This window comes from Engystomops pustulosus, chromosome 10 (assembly GCF_040894005.1).
Source record: "Engystomops pustulosus chromosome 10, aEngPut4.maternal, whole genome shotgun sequence".
Classification (NCBI taxonomy): Eukaryota; Metazoa; Chordata; class Amphibia; order Anura; family Leptodactylidae; genus Engystomops; species Engystomops pustulosus.
The window spans coordinates 76,462,813-76,482,250 of record NC_092420.1 but is presented as its reverse complement, the minus strand read 5'-3'; the positions used below and the strand labels follow the sequence as shown (position 1 = coordinate 76,482,250).

Below are 19,438 nucleotides of genomic sequence, written 5' to 3'. Positions count from 1 at the left end.
ACCTTCAGTTTACCCCATAAAATTACAGAGGATAGCACTCTAAGTGCTTCCGTTATTCATACGTTTATTTCCGCAATACCGGAAGCGCTTAATGCAACCCCTCTAAATGCAGATGTGAATTAAGCCTTAAAGGGCTGTTCCCACAAAGACAAGTTTCTTAAATGTTCTCAGGATAACAAAATAACACATTCTCTAATTCACTGTTATTAACAAAAATACACTCTAGCCCCACCCCCTGCAGTCCAGGACTGAGCGCACGCTGATACACGGACTGACATCCTGCCGGCAGCCGCGTGATCAGTATAAAGCTACAGACAGATAAGTTCTTTATCTGGAGAGGCACAGCAGATCTAGTGTGTAGTGGAATAGCAGACTTGTAGGAGAGCTGTCTCATTGTGTGTAATGTGCATCCCATGGATCTCATCATCTCTCTTTCTATGTGTCAGATACTAGTTCAATGTTCAGAAGGTTAATGAAAGTGTATATAAACCTGTACTCTGGTAATCTAAGCACATTGTTAGCTCACAGAACTAGAGGAATCTTGTAGTGTCTGCTCAGAGAGTCCTCTCCTACGCCCTGGAATTTTGCACTGACCATCACTGAGTGATAGGAGCTAAAACAGCAATATAACTGAGTAAAATTGTGAAGTAAAGGGTTAAGATGATCTTTGTTGTGTTAACATCACTAAGGGGTTGAGATTTGATAATTTTTGTCCATTGGAAAACCCATTTTAAAGGAAATTTATCAGTCATTTTGACCATACAAATGTCAGGTATTGGCCCTGTAGATCTGTGTAATCATACCTTTGCACGTGTTAGTAGACTGTGAAAAATATATTCCAGAAATGTAGCTCTTTAAAGTGCACCCTGGGCACGTCCTCACACTGCTGTGCTCTGCTCCACAGCCCCTTCCTCACTGCTCTGAGTGACTGCTTGTAGGATGCAAACACAAACTCACTACAGCTTTTACCCAGAGCACAGGGGAAGGTTGTGCAGCAGTTCAATGCATAGAACTAAAAACACAGCGGTGTAAGGACATGTCCTTAATGTACTTCAAAAACACACTATAGGATTTACAATCCTGGGATATAAATACATTTTTCACAGTTCTGCTGCTACTAACTAGATACTTGGGTACATATAATATAATATGTTACATTTAATGGAAGTAGCAGGACCAGGGATCATTTTTCTTATTTGATTATTATGTTGTAATATATATATTACTTTTAAGCAATGATTATTGGTTGAGCCTCATCCACATTCTGCAGCTCCTTCCGATTCCAAGCCTATTGATCGGTAACGCAGCACGCATCCTGTAATGTCTTTGTTGTCCATTAAAAATTCTGCTCTATTGGGTCAGCGTACAGTATTTCACGTTTCCTTGACAGAGATCACGATGGTTTGCCCCTTTTTTTACGTGTACAAAGGAAAAACTGAATACGTCTGCAGACTGTACCAGAGGTTTATTAGAGGGACAGGTCTAAAGTATCAATATAAAATGGTGATAATAAGGGTCCATCTACAATATCTCCTCCTACTTGTCTATTCATCATCTGGATCAACTCCACCCCTTCCCTCCACATTCACATCTTTGTTGGGCTCACAGTTGTATCTATTGCACCTATTAGATATTTAAGGCCTCTCTATACAGAGGAAGGTGCCTGAGCAGTGGTTGTCTTAGCTTACTGATAACTTATATTTTGACTTGTTTACCTGACTTTGAACCTGTTCTGACTTATTGCTAAAATATCATAATGAACAAACTTTGCTTGTTCTGATGTCATCTCTGCCTCTACCTTTGATACCGGATAGGTAGAGACTCTGTTGTGTTGCAACCAGCCTCACAGAAGAAGGTATCTGGGCAAAAGGTTTCCTCTCCTGATTACTTTTGTTTTGACCTCGGCTAGTTTACCTGATTTTGAATCTGTTGTGCCTATCCTCACTTATTACCTGAATGTCATATATGTTAAACAAGATCTGCTCCCCCTGACCTTATATTGTCCGCCATCCTCATCTCTGCCTATGGTACCACACACACTGGTGTTTTTTTTTAATTTGCATCACAGAGGAAGGTGGCTGAGCAAAAGGTTTCCCCTTTGCTACTGTGTCTACTGATTACTTTTGTTTTGACCTCGGCTAGTTTACCTGATTTTGAACCTGTTCCTATCCTGACTTACTGCCTGAATATCATATATATAGAACAAGATCTGCTTGCCCTGACCTCGAGTTGTCCACCGTCCTCATCTCTGCCTACCACACATTGATGATTTATTTTTAAATTTGCATCACAGAGGAAGGTGCCTGAGCAAAAGGTTTCCTAGCTTTCTAGTTCCTATGATGGAGTTCTTCCGCAGGAATCTGTGACCTCTGCTTGTTTCCTGATTTTGAAGCCTGGACCAGATCCTGACATAGGAATAAGAGTGAAAACCAGAAGACTGCCTCTTTTTTTTTTTTTTTGGAGAACTCAGTTGTCTGTAATTTTGGTGATGATCCCCCAACACGACTGTCTCCTTGCCTCCAGACACTGTAATAACCAGCAGATTACCGCATGACACCAGGATAATGATGTTTCTGGCATATTTCACGAGCCGCGTATAGACGGTAACATTCGGAGACATCGGCTTTCACATAGCTGAGCATAATCTCTCATCCCCATGTTTCCATAGACACGCTGCTATATTTGTATCCTGAGCCGGTGAGGTCCCCGGTGTAACAACCACTGCAACATAACAGGCCAGGCATCCGCAGGACGGATTTATTTGTTTAGACCTGTAAATCTTCTCGGCTTCTATGCGCTTCTTTTATAGCGTTTGCACGGTTTAACAAGTAACCACATATTTGTATGTTCTGTATTGGCATTGGAGCTGCTCTTAAAGGGATCGCTCACATAGGAGAAACTGTTGTCTTTCTAAAATATCATTTTATTCTAAAGCTAAGCCAATGGCAGACATGTACAATGACCAATGTAACGTCTGCTGCAGAGACCTCCAGTATTATACGCAGCAGATGTTATATCCTGCATCAGGGAGGAGAATAAATAGGGATTATATACTGGCCCGTACCCAGCTACATCCCCCACACCGACACATACCCACATCCTTCCATATGCCATACGTTGCCATGTTGTGAATATATCCCCTGCGTGCCAAATGTGTTAGTGCATCCAAAAAATACTGCAGCATCAGGAGTATAATGCGGGAGCACCCAAAAGTTTAATGGAGATTGTCGAAAAAGTTCTAACAAAAGATTTGCTGCACTGCACTCGGCTCCACTGCATCGGCTAAAGGGAACCTGCCATTTAAATTAACCCACCCAAAAATAAATATTTCATTAAAACTGTGATTAAGCATTGCCCATACCCCTTAATGGTTCCTTTCCATGGCTGCAATGTTAAAATAATCAATTTGTAAATGTATATCCAACTCACCTGATGTGCGTCCTATAATATTAATGGGGTCCTGCATATTAAATATTACTTGCATCCCCCAGCCTCCTTGATTGATAGGTCTCTTTGCTAAGAACTAGTACTTAGGGACTGTCTGCCAATATTCAACTACAGTCATATACAGCTCTGTTTACTTATTAGGGGTAGAAAAAGTTGTGCCAAGTGTTTTATGCAGTGCCTTGCTGGAACATTCAGTTCTGTTCATCATTGACCGCTTCATGTCATGTGACCAGGGTGATGTCATCTACGGTCCTTTCTTTACCCAGTAACATTTGCAAATTCTACCCCATTTATGTATCCGATCACATGAACTTCCTACTGATCTCCACTTCCTGTTCCCGTTTTGGCACAGCAGGAAGTTCCTGGTAATCCTTCCAGCCAATCATCTGCCACTAGACACTTCCTGTGTAACAACAGGTTAAGGCATTGGTAGGGAATCAGTGGGGAACATTTTATTTTTGTTTTTATTTAACCCCTTCTTGCCCTTTTATATATATATATATATATATATATATATATATATATATAACCCTTTGTATTTCTCCACTCATCATAAGTTTTCTTCAAGCACAAAGACACAACCTTCCTTTTCGTGAGTTTGAATAATGCTTAATGCTTTTTGTTCATTTACAAAAAAAAGGGTGGGGGGGGGTGACCAAAAATGTGTTGTTATTCGTCAGAAGTTAATCCGCTGATGAATTCCTTCTCCTTTTTTTTGTGATCCTGATTACGGGGCTGACATCTTTAAGAGTTAACACGCTGAGTTTACGTGGAAGCGTTTGTCGGGCCTGAATCACAGATTGTCGAAGCTGCCGGAGAACAATTTCTCACCAGTAAATTCCTAATGACTTTTTTTTTCCCCCCTCCTGTAGTTTACATAAAGAGCAACAAACACAATGAATAGAGGTAATTGCTCATAGAAACATCACATAAAAAACCCGATTGTTCCGCCGCATCCTAAGATTTAATTTCACCATAATTTTTGTCAATTTTGGGCAGAGCGCACTCTTTATCAGCGGCGGCTCCACTAGCGGTCTGCGCACATGGCTTTCATTACGGGTATTTGTTAGAACATGTGAGTCCTAGCTGAAGTTTGCAGAGATGTGAATGAGAACAGATTAAATTCAGAAGGGGGGGGGGGGGGCAATTGGCTTAAACCGTATTTACCCCATGTGTCTATTATGTTCCAATGTGCAGTACAATGCCGCCCTCCCTGGTGGCAGGTCATTTAGTTATTTATAGTCACCTTTATAATAAATTGGATGATTATAGTTGCCCTCTGTTACATGACAAAGGCTGCACCGTAGCGCTACTGATTGATATAAAGCTTGTATAGTTGCAGTCTACTGGCCGGCATTTATCAATACCCCCCTTCCCTTTTGATACCCCCTTATACCAGTGTAGCATGCACCTAATATATGATCAGCCTCGTGATACAATCGGCACACAACTTGCTCCAGTAGAGGAGTTGAGCCAATAACAGAATGATTTCCTTTTGGGGAGGTGACAAGAGCAGACGCCAATTGCGCAAATTGGTTTTGATAAATGCCCCCCACCCGCTAAGTCCTGCTTCAGTCATCACTTTAGACTGAATTGGTTCCCAACATTAAAAAAAAAAACTTTTGTAATATGTCAGAGTAAAGTGCTTCTTACGCCACTTACTTTGGCTCTTACTGTACCCCCGGGTTCACTTCTAATTTTTGAGCACTGATTAGACTGTAAATCAGATCACTGAGGTGTCAGATCACAGCTCTCTGGAGAGGGGCGGGGATGAGTGAGTCACAGCAGCTAGGTCTCACTCTCCACTAACAGCTCGTTTCACTTCTGTAATCTATCAGAGTAAAGTGCTTCTTTCTCCACTTACTTTGGCTCTTACTGTACCCCCTACTTCACTTCTAATCTTTAAGCATATATTACAGTTTAAATCCGATCACTGAGGTGTCAGATCAAAGCTCTCTGGGGAGGGGGATGAGAGAGTCACAGCAGCTAGGTCTCACTCTCCGCTAACTACTAATCATATATGTGTCTGGTAAGTCCTGTTACCCATTGACAGGTATGGGAATGATGGCGGCTGTAGTACCTTGCCTAGGGCTCAGTTAAACAACCTATACAAATCATATGGTGTTCCAGTAATTTTTGGAAATCGCTTGAGACCTAATCCATTGTGTATGGGAACATAGAGTATGGACTTACAGCGGTCAGTGCTCAATATACATGGACTTGATGGGGCCGCGGGATGTAATTCTCTGATGTACAGCGCTTATGGAAGTTTTCACTTTTCATTCGTAGCCATGGATATAAATTGCAATACCAGACACAGCCTACAAGCAAGAGCGGCGCTATTTTAGACTAAAAAGAATAGTCTTTGACTGCCCCTTTAACCACAATAGTTAATGACGTGTTGCCTTTTATCCTTTAGGATTTCCTTACCGACCTTGTGATGTCGGAGGTGGACCGATGTGGCGACCATGATGTCTTAATCTTCAGGGAGAACACACTGGCCACTAAGGCCATTGAGGAGTACCTGAAACTGGTGGGACAGAAGTACCTGCACGACGCTCTGGGTAAGTATACACATGACTATAGCGGTTGTAGGTCGTTGTATGTATTGGGATTTTTATCCCCCATCTGTTCCTCCCGTTGTGTTTCAATTCTCCTGTTTCCTCTCCCAGGGGAGTTCATCAAGGCCTTGTACGAGTCAGACGAGAACTGCGAGGTTGATCCCAGTAAATGTTCATCTAGTGAGCTCTCCGAGCACCAGAGCAACCTGAAGATGTGCTGTGAGCTGGCCTTCTGTAAGATCATCAATTCCTACTGGTGAGTCACGCAGTGTGAACAGCGGCCTGTGTGTGCCCAGGAGACGTGCCAAGAACTAGTATTGAATAAATCATGCATTTTGACCTCTTAAAGGGGATGCCCACTTTAAGAAGCCCCTCATCTGCTGTTTAGGTGCACATTGTGTCTTCTGGGAAGGTTATTTTGTATCATTTTCTTGAAGACAATTCATAACATTGTAAATATAGTGCCAAATCATGTGATTTGGGACTCCCCGTTGGTGGCTTTTGTCATTCAGTGGCACTAATCTCCCCGCTTTACAAGTACTCTGTGACCAGCGAGTGTCTTCTCTCCATCCTTCCGTTTGGTGCACTGCCATGGTCATGTCGCTGAATACAATGCTCTGTGATCCTGATGGCTGCCCTAATCTCCTGGCGTCTGTATGGCTCCTCAGTGATGTCTACAGGAGTTGTTCCCATATATGCTTCATCCCCACAACTATTCAGGACATTATAGTTTCTCCAGGCAGCTGGATGTCTTATCCATAATATGATTTTCTGGTTTCATTTTGGTCAAGGACTCGCTTGTTTATTCAATCTTTAAAAACCTTTAGTGAGTAGAATGTAGTTGCGCCATCGTTTCAAAGTGTTTTTAGGATTATTTTTTAAGTATCTATTGTATATTTTCATATACTTTAAAACACTGCGTCTGGTCAGCTCCTTCTGCTCTATAACATGCTGCCTGCAGATAGGACACTATGTACAATCTGCCCTCCTGCTCTATAACATGCTGCCTGCAGATAGGACACTATGTACAATCTGCCCAGCTCTTCCTGCTCTATAACATGCTGCCTGCAGATAGGACACTATGTACAATCTGCCCTCCTGCTCTATAACATGCTGCTTGCAGATAGGACACTATGTACAATCTGCTCAGCTCCTCCTGCTCTATAACATGCTGGCTGCAGATAGGACACTATGTACAATCTGCCCTCCTGCTCTATAACATGCTGCCTGCAGATAGGACACTATGTACAATCTGCCCAGCTCTTCCTGCTCTATAACATGCTGCCTGCAGATAGGACACTATGTACAATCTGCCCTCCTGCTCTATAACATGCTGCCTGCAGATAGGACACTATGTACAATCTGCCCAGCTCTTCCTGCTCTATAACATGCTGCCTGCAGATAGGACACTATGTACAATCTGCTCAGCTCCTCCTGCTCTATAACATGCTGCCTGCAGATAGGACACTATGTACAATCTGCCCAGCTCCTCCTGCTCTATAACATGATGCCTGCAGATAGGACACTATGTACAATCTGTCCAGCTCCTCCTGCTCTATAACATGCTACCCGCAGATAGAACACTATGTACAATCTGCCCAGCTCCTCCTGCTCTATAACATGATGCCTGCAGATAGGACAATATGTACAATCTGCCCAGCTCCTCCTGCTCTATAACATGATGCCTGCAGATAGGACACTATGTACAATCTGCCCAGCTCCTCATGCTCTATAACATGCTGCCTGCAGATAGGACACTATGTACAATCTGCCCAGCTCTTCCTGCTCTATAACATGCTGCCTGCAGATAGGACACTATGTACAATCTGCTCAGCTCCTCCTGCTCTATAACATGCTGCCTGCAGATAGGACACTATGTACAATCTGCTCAGCTCCTCCTGCTCTATAACATGCTGGCTGCAGATAGGACACTATGTACAATCTGTCCAGCTCCTCCTGCTCTATAACATGCTGCCAGCAGATAGGACATTATGTACAATCTACTCAGCTCTCCCTGCTCTATAACATGCTTCCTGCAGATAGGACATTATGTACAATCTGCCCAGCTCCTCCTGCTCTATTCTTCTTTATTTATATAGCGCACACAGATTACGCAGCGCTGCACGAAAAATAACAACCTAACAGTATGTTTTGGAGTGTGGGAGGAAACTGGAGTACCCGGAGGAAACCCACGCAAACATGGAGAGAACATACAAACTCTTTGCAGATGTTGACCTGGGTGGGATTCAAACCCAGGACCCCAGTGCTGCAAGGCAGAAGTGCTACTCACTCGGCCACCGTGCCGCTCTATAACATGCTGTCTGCAGATAGGTCACTATGTACAATCTGGTCCGCTCCTCCTTCTCTATGACATGCTGCCTGCAGATAGGACACTATGTACAATCTGCCCAGCTCTTCCTGCTCTATAACATGCTGCCTGCAGATAGGACACTATGTACAATCTGCCCTCCTGCTCTATAACATGCTGCTTGCAGATAGGACACTATGTACAATCTGCTCAGCTCCTCCTGCTCTATAACATGCTGGCTGCAGATAGGACACTATGTACAATCTGCCCTCCTGCTCTATAACATGCTGCCTGCAGATAGGACACTATGTACAATCTGCCCAGCTCTTCCTGCTCTATAACATGCTGCCTGCAGATAGGACACTATGTACAATCTGCTCAGCTCCTCCTGCTCTATAACATGCTGCCTGCAGATAGGACACTATGTACAATCTGCCCAGCTCCTCCTGCTCTATAACATGATGCCTGCAGATAGGACACTATGTACAATCTGTCCAGCTCATCCTGCTCTATAACATGCTACCCGCAGATAGAACACTATGTACTATCTGCCCAGCTCCTCCTGCTCTATAACATGATGCCTGCAGATAGGACAATATGTACAATCTGCCCAGCTCCTCCTGCTCTATAACATGCTGCCTGCAGATAGGACACTATGTACAATCTGCCCTCCTGCTCTATAACATGCTGCCTGCAGATAGGACACTATGTACAATCTGCCCAGCTCTTCCTGCTCTATAACATGCTGCCTGCAGATAGGACACTATGTACAATCTGCTCAGCTCCTCCTGCTCTATAACATGCTGGCTGCAGATAGGACACTATGTACAATCTGTCCAGCTCCTCCTGCTCTATAACATGCTGCCAGCAGATAGGACATTATGTACAATCTACTCAGCTCTCCCTGCTCTATAACATGCTTCCTGCAGATAGGACATTATGTACAATCTGCCCAGCTCCTCCTGCTCTATTCTTCTTTATTTATATAGCGCACACAGATTACGCAGCGCTGCACGAAAAATAACAACCTAACAGTATGTTTTGGAGTGTGGGAGGAAACTGGAGTACCCGGAGGAAACCCACGCAAACATGGAGAGAACATACAAACTCTTTGCAGATGTTGACCTGGGTGGGATTCAAACCCAGGACCCCAGTGCTGCAAGGCAGAAGTGCTACTCACTCGGCCACCGTGCCGCTCTATAACATGCTGTCTGCAGATAGGTCACTATGTACAATCTGGTCCGCTCCTCCTTCTCTATGACATGATGCCTGCAGATAGGACACTATGTACAATCTGCCCAGCTCTTCCTGCTCTATAACATGCTGCCTGCAGATAGGACACTATGTACAATCTGCCCAGCTCTTCCTGCTCTATAACATGCTGCCTGCAGATAGGACACTATGTACAATCTGCCCTCCTGCTCTATAACATGCTGCTTGCAGATAGGACACTATGTACAATCTGCTCAGCTCCTCCTGCTCTATAACATGCTGGCTGCAGATAGGACACTATGTACAATCTGCCCTCCTGCTCTATAACATGCTGCCTGCAGATAGGACACTATGTACAATCTGCTCAGCTCCTCCTGCTCTATAACATGATGCCTGCAGATAGGACACTATGTACAATCTGTCCAGCTCCTCCTGCTCTATAACATGCTACCCGCAGATAGAACACTATGTACTATCTGCCCAGCTCCTCCTGCTCTATAACATTATGCCTGCAGATAGGACAATATGTACAATCTGCCCAGCTCCTCCTGCTCTATAACATGATGCCTGCAGATAGGACAATATGTACAATCTGCCCAGCTCCTCCTGCTCTATAACATGCTGCCTGCAGATAGGACACTATGTACAATCTGCCCTCCTGCTCTATAACATGCTGCCTGCAGATAGGACACTATGTACAATCTGCCCTCCTGCTCTATAACATGCTGCTTGCAGATAGGACACTATGTACAATCTGCCCAGCTCTTCCTGCTCTATAACATGCTGCCTGCAGATAGGACACTATGTACAATCTGTCCAGCTCCTCCTGCTCTATAACATGCTGCCAGCAGATAGGACATTATGTACAATCTACTCAGCTCTCCCTGCTCTATAACATGCTTCCTGCAGATAGGACATTATGTACAATCTGCCCAGCTCCTCCTGCTCTATTCTTCTTTATTTATATAGCGCACACAGATTACGCAGCGCTGCACGAAAAATAACAACCTAACAGTATGTTTTGGAGTGTGGGAGGAAACTGGAGTACCCGGAGGAAACCCACGCAAACATGGAGAGAACATACAAACTCTTTGCAGATGTTGACCTGGGTGGGATTCAAACCCAGGACCCCAGTGCTGCAAGGCAGAAGTGCTACTCACTCGGCCACCGTGCCGCTCTATAACATGCTGTCTGCAGATAGGTCACTATGTACAATCTGGTCCGCTCCTCCTTCTCTATGACATGATGCCTGCAGATAGGACACTATGTACAATCTGCCCAGCTCTTCCTGCTCTATAACATGCTGCCTGCAGATAGGACACTATGTACAATCTGCCCAGCTCTTCCTGCTCTATAACATGCTGCCTGCAGATAGGACACTATGTACAATCTGCCCTCCTGCTCTATAACATGCTGCTTGCAGATAGGACACTATGTACAATCTGCTCAGCTCCTCCTGCTCTATAACATGCTGGCTGCAGATAGGACACTATGTACAATCTGCCCTCCTGCTCTATAACATGCTGCCTGCAGATAGGACACTATGTACAATCTGCCCAGCTCTTCCTGCTCTATAACATGCTGCCTGCAGATAGGACACTATGTACAATCTGCTCAGCTCCTCCTGCTCTATAACATGATGCCTGCAGATAGGACACTATGTACAATCTGTCCAGCTCCTCCTGCTCTATAACATGCTACCCGCAGATAGAACACTATGTACTATCTGCCCAGCTCCTCCTGCTCTATAACATTATGCCTGCAGATAGGACAATATGTACAATCTGCCCAGCTCCTCCTGCTCTATAACATGATGCCTGCAGATAGGACAATATGTACAATCTGCCCAGCTCCTCCTGCTCTATAACATGCTGCCTGCAGATAGGACACTATGTACAATCTGCCCTCCTGCTCTATAACATGCTGCCTGCAGATAGGACACTATGTACAATCTGCCCTCCTGCTCTATAACATGCCGCTTGCAGATAGGACACTATGTACAATCTGCCCAGCTCTTCCTGCTCTATAACATGCTGCCTGCAGATAGGACACTATGTACAATCTGCTCAGCTCCTCCTGCTCTATAACATGCTGGCTGCAGATAGGACACTATGTACAATCTGTCCAGCTCCTCCTGCTCTATAACATGCTGCCAGCAGATAGGACATTATGTACAATCTACTCAGCTCTCCCTGCTCTATAACATGCTTCCTGCAGATAGGACATTATGTACAATCTGCCCAGCTCCTCCTGCTCTATTCTTCTTTATTTATATAGCGCACACAGATTACGCAGCGCTGCACGAAAAATAACAACCTAACAGTATGTTTTGGAGTGTGGGAGGAAACTGGAGTACCCGGAGGAAACACACGCAAACATGGAGAGAACATACAAACTCTTTGCAGATGTTGACCTGGGTGGGATTCAAACCCAGGACCCCAGTGCTGCAAGGCAGAAGTGCTACTCACTCGGCCACCGTGCCGCTCTATAACATGCTGTCTGCAGATAGGTCACTATGTACAATCTGGTCCGCTCCTCCTTCTCTATGACATGCTGCCTGCAGATAGGACACTATGTACAATCTGCCCAGCTCTTCCTGCTCTATAACATGCTGCCTGCAGATAGGACACTATGTACAATCTGCTCAGCTCCTCCTGCTCTATAACATGCTGGCTGCAGATAGGACACTATGTACAATCTGTCCAGCTCCTCCTGCTCTATAACATGCTGCCAGCAGATAGGACATTATGTACAATCTACTCAGCTCTCCCTGCTCTATAACATGCTTCCTGCAGATAGGACATTATGTACAATCTGCCCAGCTCCTCCTGCTCTATTCTTCTTTATTTATATAGCGCACACAGATTACGCAGCGCTGCACGAAAAATAACAACCTAACAGTATGTTTTGGAGTGTGGGAGGAAACTGGAGTACCCGGAGGAAACACACGCAAACATGGAGAGAACATACAAACTCTTTGCAGATGTTGACCTGGGTGGGATTCAAACCCAGGACCCCAGTGCTGCAAGGCAGAAGTGCTACTCACTCGGCCACCGTGCCGCTCTATAACATGCTGTCTGCAGATAGGTCACTATGTACAATCTGGTCCGCTCCTCCTTCTCTATGACATGCTGCCTGCAGATAGGACACTATGTACAATCTGCCCAGCTCTTCCTGCTCTATAACATGCTGCCTGCAGATAGGACACTATGTACAATCTGCCCAGCTCTTCCTGCTCTATAACATGCTGCCTGCAGATAGGACACTATGTACAATCTGCTCAGCTCCTCCTGCTCTATAACATGATGCCTGCAGATAGGACACTATGTACAATCTGTCCAGCTCCTATTGCTCTATAACATGCTACCCGCAGATAGAACACTATGTACTATCTGCCCAGCTCCTCCTGCTCTATAACATTATGCCTGCAGATAGGACAATATGTACAATCTGCCCAGCTCCTCCTGCTCTATAACATGATGCCTGCAGATAGGACAATATGTACAATCTGCCCAGCTCCTCCTGCTCTATAACATGCTGCCTGCAGATAGGACACTATGTACAATCTGCCCTCCTGCTCTATAACATGCTGCCTGCAGATAGGACACTATGTACAATCTGCCCTCCTGCTCTATAACATGCCGCTTGCAGATAGGACACTATGTACAATCTGCCCAGCTCTTCCTGCTCTATAACATGCTGCCTGCAGATAGGACACTATGTACAATCTGCTCAGCTCCTCCTGCTCTATAACATGCTGGCTGCAGATAGGACACTATGTACAATCTGTCCAGCTCCTCCTGCTCTATAACATGCTGCCAGCAGATAGGACATTATGTACAATCTACTCAGCTCTCCCTGCTCTATAACATGCTTCCTGCAGATAGGACATTATGTACAATCTGCCCAGCTCCTCCTGCTCTATTCTTCTTTATTTATATAGCGCACACAGATTACGCAGCGCTGCACGAAAAATAACAACCTAACAGTATGTTTTGGAGTGTGGGAGGAAACTGGAGTACCCGGAGGAAACACACGCAAACATGGAGAGAACATACAAACTCTTTGCAGATGTTGACCTGGGTGGGATTCAAACCCAGGACCCCAGTGCTGCAAGGCAGAAGTGCTACTCACTCGGCCACCGTGCCGCTCTATAACATGCTGTCTGCAGATAGGTCACTATGTACAATCTGGTCCGCTCCTCCTTCTCTATGACATGCTGCCTGCAGATAGGACACTATGTACAATATATTCAGCTTCTCCTCCTCTATAATATGCTACCTAAAGATAAGACACTGTGTACTCCTGCTCTGTAACAAACTGTCTGTAGAAAGGAAAATCTACTTAGCTTCTCCTTCTCTATAAAAAGCTGCCTGCTGACTGGACATGATGTACAATCTGCTCAGCTCCTCCTGCTCTATAACATGCTGCCTATAGATTGTACATAGTATCCTATCTGCCTAGCTTCTCCTGCTCTATAACATGCTGCCTGTAGATAGGACACAATGTACAATCTGCCCTCCTGCTCTATAACATGCTGCCTGCAGATAGGACACTAAGTACAATCTGCTCAGCTCCTCCTGCTCTATAACATGCTGCCTATAGATTGTACATAGTATCCTATCTGCCTAGCTTCTCCTGCTCTATAACATGCTGCCTGTAGATAGGACACAATGTACAAGAATGGCATCCTGCAAGTTTCCCTTTAAAGCAGAATAATTTGGCAACCATTTCCCCTTACAGACAGCGTGTGCGGTATGTAGGGTAAAGTTATGAAATTGTCTGTAGGCTATATGAGATTTTTGGAAACCCTCGCTTCATATTAGATGGTGTTAGACAGGTAGCTCAAAAATGCAAAGAACGCAGCGGCCCTATTAAAAGAAAGAAATGTTGGTTTGACGGCGTGCCAGGCCGGTCACATTGTCACAGCACCATGTTATAATGGTGGCAATGCCTTTTATGTCAGGGCTGAATGCCGCCTTTGTCTTGGGCGCACAATGACTGGATGTGTTTGCCGTACACAGAGCTCCTGTGTGCACCCTGTGTGGTTACTGCGCCAATCCACAGGACAAATATAACCTATTAATATTATTCAGCCTTTCCAGTGACAAATCTATAGGTCACAGAGTGGCATCATCTCTATATCGGCTTATTCTGGCCACCCCTTTCTAAATATTAAAATGATAGGTAAAAGCTGCAGTTCCAGGGTCTGCCACTACAGGGAGAATGGAGCTGTTCTTCAGACTCTGTACTCTGCTTTGATTCTGGTGCAGGAATCAAAAGCTAAAATTTATGCACCCCTCCTACAACTATTAGTAAGCTAGAATATCCCTTTAAGAGTAACAATGTTGGTTTCACCCTCATATTTTGTGTTTCTTCTTCGTTTTGCAGTGTTTTTCCCCGAGAGTTAAAAGAAGTTTTTGCATCTTGGAAACAGCAATGTATTCATAGGGGGAAGCAGGACATCAGCGAGCGGCTCATCAGCGCCTCCCTGTTCCTCCGCTTCCTGTGCCCGTCCATCATGTCCCCCAGTCTGTTCGGGCTGATGCAGGAGTATCCCGATGACCGCACCTCACGCACTTTGACACTCATCGCTAAGGTCATACAGAATCTTGCCAACTTTGCCAAGTAAGTGTGGACAAACTCGCCATTTCTGAATGTTGTTTTGTATAACCGGATTTGGGGTTCAAGGCATTAACTTTGCTAGAAACACTCTTAAAAGGGAACCTGTCATCAGATTTAGCCCATTAAGTAGGTGATGGTAATGTCGTTTCTAGAATTCCCTCTTTTATGTTAAATCTCACTCTTTGCCTATAAAGAAAAATGTGATAATAAGCAGAAAAGAGTCATGTTTTGCTTAAGATGAGTCATGTTTAGAGGCTGCAGGGGTAGGGTCACTTCAGACGCCCTTACCTTTGCTTGTATTGTAAATATGCTTTTGGTGTCATATTAAAGATAAGAAACTCTCTTTACAGATCATCGGGCTTGTGGTTCTGTGAGCTCTGTGATATGGGAAATGAAAGAGCTGTAGATAAAGATCCGGTAATCACTTATTTTTCGGTTCCGTCCATCTAATGAGATCTGAAAAATAGAATTTTTATCTTTACCATGACACTACTAGGTGCTACAGAAGGCAGATAGGGGATGTCACAATAAAGATGGAAATCTCATCTTTCAGATCACATAAGGCTTGAAGTTCAGGGATCTACAGAACTGAAAAGCCAGTAAAAGAAATAGTAGGGAATGTGACCTGCAGATAGACATCCAGTTCCTGACTATTTGTTTACCTGCCTGTATCTCCAGTTCTGTAGATCAATGAAACACAAACCTGATGCAGAATGAAAGATGATATTCTTATCTTTAATATGACACCAAAGACCTGTCTCTAGAAATTAATATAGGGTCTGACACTCCGCCCGGCAGCCTCTACACATGACTCATTTCAGGCAAAATATGACTCATCTCTGCTCAATATGAGATTTTCTATAGGTAAATGGGTGAGATTGTTCATAAAATAGAAAGGACATTTCACCGCCTACCTGAGGGGCTAGTAGTGTGGTATAATCTGAGGACTGGTTCCCTTTATAGATTGTGCAGGAATCTGGGTTCTGATTAGGGTTAGATTAAACTCACCTATAGGGAAATGATCTATTTTGCCCGCAATTAGTCGCCCCTTACATCTAGCGCAGTTTGGCATCTTCTGTCCGTCTTTATACGTTTATGTATACTTATCCGTCTACGTCTCCGCATACGTTGAAGGTGGAGACATCACTGTCCGTCCTCTTTATAATTTCTCGGGTGTCTTCCTGCTTTTCACAGGTTTGGCAATAAGGAAGAATACATGGCTTTCATGAACGACTTCTTAGAGCACGAATGGGGTGGGATGAAGCGTTTTCTCCAGGAGATCTCCAACCCTGATACCATCTCCAACACGCCGGGGTTTGAAGGTTACATCGACCTTGGCCGGGAGCTCTCGGTCCTGCACGGCCTCCTGTGGGAAGTGGTGTCTCAGCTCGATAAGGTAACATGCACACCTGGCCGGTGGCCTACTGACTGCTCCGTTAACTGAGCAGAGAGATGACCCAAAATGTTCATGTTATTAGAGGTCTATGTAACCTCTCAGGCTCATGGGTGATGATGAGGTGCTGGAAGATAATTGGCCGCACCTTTTCTCTATCCGTCATAGAGGTCAGACACTTGATCAGCATCCAGCTCGCAGTCCTCAGATTATCTCCTGTAGAGGCTGCGGTTTTGGAGGTGGGTCACCCTGCACCCCCTGCCATTGAATGAGTAATAGATCATAACCTCCATCATCCAGATGTCACTGGTTATGTTCCCCACCATTTACTGGATCATCATCTAACATGAAAGCGACGCCACCACAGATCTGATCATTATGTCGGTGACTCTGACATGACACGGGTTTGGTCGACAAATAGTCTGTGCACAATGGAAAAATAACGTAACCCTAATCATGGTGTTATTACTATGAAGTGTCACATACTGGGTTTTCTCTTTAAATGAATCCGATCAGCAAACCATCTTAAAGGGGTGTCCCATAATGGACCTTTATGACTAATTGACATGCTATGTGATGCATGTGATGTGTGGGTGCTTTTCCACTCTACACACAGTTTTTGGGACTGATGATGGTAGCCAAGAATTGTATTTGGCTCCTATGGACATTGAATAGAGCGGCTGCATGTATACGTGACCACCCACTCCACTAGGACATAGGCAGAACATGATCAATGGAGCCCCCAGCAATCAGACTTTAAAAGAAATCTACCATCCAAATCCATCATGTTAAACCCGGGACACTTACTCAAAAATCCAGATCGTGACTGTGGTAACCTTCTTATATTTGTTATCCACGGTCTCTTTCCTTCTAAAATTAACTTTTAAGCTTCTGCTAATGAGCCAAAGGGTTATCGGGGACGTAACTAGAGCCCCTCCTTGCTGCAGATTCACAGACTGTTACACTGTGTAGGAACCCTTCCTTCCCCCCACTGTGTTCTGAAACTTCCCAACAAACAGACCGAGGGGGACAGTGTAAAAGCATGTTAAGATACACCACAGAGGGGCTCTGGCAATGTTCCCCCGATAGCCCTTATCACTCATTTAGCTTAATTTTGTAAGTTGATTTTAGAAAGGAGGCCATGGATAACAAAAAAAGATTACCACAGTCACGGTGCCCGGATCTATGAGTGAGCGTCCCTGGTTTATCATGATGGATTTTGATGGTATCATCTGCCCTTAGCATAGTATTTTAGAGCGAAGGGTCATCCCCTGATGATGGAGTCTGCAGCGTTCATAAAAGTAGCACGGTGGCTTCTTCGCTGTCTACAAAATACAGCGCTGTACATTGCATTGTGGCTGTGCTTGGTATTGCAACTCATCCTCATTCACGGAAATGGGACTTGGTTGCAAAGGACTATTTTACTGACAGGTGTGACTTTACAGGCCTGGGAAGAGCAAGCAGGTTCTGTGGGGTGGGGGGGGGGTTAGCTTCAATTTTACATGTGCCCACCTCAGGGCATATACCAGATTGGTGGTGCTTGCCACCCCATGGTATAGAATAAGAGAAGGAATGAGCAGTCCGAAAGTGATGATGATGGTTTTATCTTTTCTTCCAAAGAGGTTACTATGTATTCTGCAGTAATGTCGCTAGCTGTGTTGTGTTGTCTAAGACCCCCCTCATATCTCACTGATTGATCTGTGCCCCCCACATACAGGATCTCCACGTCCTGACCACGACACTAGAGAAGTCGTTCCCCAGATAACACTGTCCCCGCTCTCCCCTCTTTCCTACTACTAGAATGGACGCATGCTCCACTGTCTAACCCCCAGGCCCCTGTAACTCCTGGATGCCCCTCCGTCCCCCCCACCACGTCTCTCCTCACGTTTTTGTAGTACGTTGGCTTTGCATGTCTGTTTTGAGTTGGAATGGCGGTAGTCTTTAGTTATGTTAAGCATGAATTAATTAATTTTCCTTCTGGATTTGAGCAGTCCTAATTTCTTCTCTATTTCCTTTTCTCCCTTGCCCTTTTCCTCCCCCGATGCCTGGCTGCACCCCGCCTCCTCCATCCGTCACACCGTGGTTGATAATTTGGCTCGTGCCATGCGCTCACACACCCATATGAACAAACAAAACAAAAAACTACCCGCCCTCCGATCCCCTCCTGGCCTTCCCTCTCACAATGGCGGATGTTGCCACGCATATTGTCCAATCAGGGTGAAAATTCCTTCCTACAGGCCACCGTAGAGAGGCTGGGACCACTGCCGCGCATCCTGGCGGACATCACCAAATCACTGACCAACCCCACACCCATCCAGCAACAGCTACGACGATTCAGTGAGCACAGCTCCAGCCCGAATGTAAGCGGCAGCCTTTCCTCAGGACTTCAGAAGATATTTGAGGATCCTGCAGACAGGTGAGGGGCATATACACCGTATTCAGTATAATGTGTGTGGCCACATCCATAACTAATATGGCGCCCCCCATCATCATTGGGGTCTTTAATATGCGTAATTTCGATGTGACAACATTTATTACTTACAAAAGGGAACCTGTCAGCAGATTACCCTATTACACTACCAGCCCCCTCTGCTAGGGAATGTAGTGTCCTTTGTAGAATGTCAACTTTTATGTGGAAATTTACCAGTTTACCTTTAGAAAAAATAATCCTTTCAAAAGCCATATGCAAATGAACTGAGAAGAGTCATATTTGGCCGAGATGAGTGAAGTTTAGAGGCTGGAATTCCCTCTTATATGTGAAATCCCACCTGTTTACCAATTAAACAGTCATATTTTGACTGAGTTGAGTCACTTTAAGTGGCTTCAGGGGGAGTGTCAATTCAGACACCGCTATCTTCGCTTCTATAGTACCTATAAACAAACCTTTTTGTA

At 44.8% G+C, this 19,438-nt stretch overlaps 1 protein-coding gene across 8 annotated transcripts in view; it reads left to right on the top strand.

Annotated features, from left to right (window-relative positions):
* The window catches only part of RASAL2 (RAS protein activator like 2), a 224,170-nt gene that overhangs the window by 193,375 nt on the left and 11,357 nt on the right, over nucleotides 1–19,438 (top strand). For 7 of the 8 annotated variants that reach the window (XM_072127145.1, XM_072127143.1, XM_072127148.1 and 4 more), the window contains 5 exons: nucleotides 5,867–6,011; nucleotides 6,120–6,264; nucleotides 14,920–15,156; nucleotides 16,348–16,549; nucleotides 18,763–18,962. In XM_072127145.1, the coding sequence (XP_071983246.1) occupies nucleotides 5,867–6,011; nucleotides 6,120–6,264; nucleotides 14,920–15,156; nucleotides 16,348–16,549; nucleotides 18,763–18,962 (929 nt within the window). The remainder of the gene's footprint in view (nucleotides 1–5,866; nucleotides 6,012–6,119; nucleotides 6,265–14,919; nucleotides 15,157–16,347; nucleotides 16,550–18,762; nucleotides 18,963–19,438) is intronic. The other variant, XM_072127144.1, reaches the window with a different exon arrangement.